At 61.7% G+C, this 1801-nt stretch overlaps 1 protein-coding gene across 1 annotated transcript; it reads left to right on the forward strand.

Annotated features, from left to right (window-relative positions):
* Window positions 1-6: 6 nt before the first annotated feature.
* Window positions 7-1685, forward strand: LOC104999647 (25-hydroxyvitamin D-1 alpha hydroxylase, mitochondrial-like). Its single transcript, XM_010855211.1, has 3 exons — window positions 7-591; window positions 1189-1379; window positions 1574-1685. The coding sequence occupies exons 1-3, from the start codon at window positions 400-402 to the stop codon at window positions 1683-1685; spliced, it is 495 nt and encodes a 164-aa protein (XP_010853513.1). The 5' UTR covers window positions 7-399.
* Window positions 1686-1801: the final 116 nt, after the last annotated feature.

The following is a 1801-nucleotide window of genomic DNA, read 5'->3' on the forward strand; positions in this document are numbered from 1 at the left end:
GGGATGGTGGTAGTGGTGGTGGAGCGGGCCGAGCTCCCTGGGGAAGTGGTGGGAACACCAGAGACCGAGTCTGTATCTTGGTCAACTAAACCTCACCAAATAGACTTTCTGAGGAAGAGATCTTTAGGCTGATGGACTAGGGCACCAGCCCAGGAGAAACTGAGGCAAGCCTCGCCTCCCGAGAGGGTCATGGTAACATGAGACCCAAGGGAGCTGCCTTGGCCGCTCCAGCCCCGCCTGCTGTTTCTGGGTGCTAATCCCCAGCATTGACCACTCAGGAGAGAGGATTGGCTGAGGAGCTCGGGGAGGGGGCGTCGCCACTACCGCGCCCAAGAGTTAAATAGAGGCCGGGCAAGATGCTCTGGAGGAGCGAGCTTTGGTGGGTTCCGGAGCCAGACCATGACCCAGACCCTCAAATTCGCATCCAGAGTGTTCCATCGCGTCCGCTGTCCTGAGCTGGGCGCCTCACTGGGCTCCAGAGGCTCCGACTCAGCGCCCCGGGTTTTGGCGGACATCCCAGGCCCCTCCACGCCCGGCTTCCTTGCGGAGCTTTTCTGCAAAGGGGGGCTGTCACGGCTACACGAGCTGCAGGTAGAATGGGGCGCCGTTCCCACGACTGAAAGCTGGGGAGGTTGGCTTTCACAAACCCTAGTGCAGAACGTAGCAAGGAGGGCCGGTGGGAACGGATGCCCATGCGTTACGGAAAAGACGAAGTTGGGACTGGGGCCGGTGGCTCCTGAGACGCGGAGTCCTCTGGATACCCCGCGGAGGAGTGCGTTCAAAACGCCCCTTCTCGCGATGCAGGCGTCTGGAGGCTCGCAGATCCAGAACAAGTGCGCGGGAGGCGGGACTCTCTTAAAGCTAGTACGCTCCTATACCTTCAGGAGGGGCTCGTCCTAAGATGAACAGTCCACGGGAGGAGCCTTTAGGGATTTATCCGCCCAGGTGGTCAAAGAGAGGTGCTGAAAGTCAGCTTTGCGCCCAGCTTCTCCGTTTTGCCCATCACACCCAGACTTACTAGGGATGGGGAGTGAGGGAAAGGAGAGGGGTTTGCAGCATCAGAGCCATACACCACTTGGGAGCAGAAGCTCCCCTTTTCATACCCGAAACAGCGCCCTTGTAGTTGGCGCAGGCCAAGCCGGGACCTCCCGGCCCGGATCTCCAGGTCCGCCGCTCGCATTCTCCCAGGTGCAGGGCGCCGCGCGCTTCGGGCCGGTGTGGTTGGCCAGCTTCGGGACGGTGCGCACCGTGTACCTGGCGGCCCCTACGCTCGTCGAGCAGCTGCTACGACAGGAGGGACCCCGGCCCGACCGCTGCAGCTTCTCACCCTGGACTGAGCACCGTCGCCGCCGCCAGCGGGCTTGCGGATTGCTCACCGCGTGAGTCCTCTGGCCCCAAAGCCCCCGACGTCCAGCTGCTTTCCTCCCTTGCGGCCCGGTCTGGAGACAGTCTGGGGAGGTGGAGGTCGTTCTCCCCAACCTTCTGGCAAATCGAGGTTCCCACCCCAGTCCGTTTCGCTCAAGCTCAGGTGGAGCCCGGCTCTCGTGCTTGTTCACCTCTTTATCTTTTGAAGCCGGAATCTTGGGGACTCGCGGAAGGGGCTGAGGCACCAGGATCTAGATGCAAAGGAAGATTCTGTGACTCAGCTTACCCAGGAACCCAGGCCCCTCCGGGGCAGGAAATGAGTAATGAGGAGGGGGGAAGGAAAGCGGGTGCCGGCAGGATCAGGTTTCTGTTCTCCCGAGGGAGAAGACGCTATCCCTCTCCTGGCCACCCCAGCCCGACACGCTCCATCTCCAGC

This window comes from Bison bison, unplaced genomic scaffold, assembly GCF_000754665.1.
Source record: "Bison bison bison isolate TAMUID 2011002044 unplaced genomic scaffold, Bison_UMD1.0 scf7180017864359, whole genome shotgun sequence".
Lineage (NCBI taxonomy): Eukaryota > Metazoa > Chordata > Mammalia > Artiodactyla > Bovidae > Bison > Bison bison.

Bases quoted from the DNA above. Each gene is read 5' to 3' on its own strand.
- LOC104999647 (XM_010855211.1), top strand. From the start codon at position 400: ATGACCCAGACCCTCAAATTCGCATCCAGAGTGTTCCATCGCGTCCGC. The intron at 592-1,188 runs GTAGAATGGGGC...GCATTCTCCCAG, and splicing joins CACGGCTACACGAGCTGCAG to GTGCAGGGCGCCGCGCGCTT. The intron at 1,380-1,573 runs GTGAGTCCTCTG...TATCTTTTGAAG, and splicing joins GCTTGCGGATTGCTCACCGC to CCGGAATCTTGGGGACTCGC.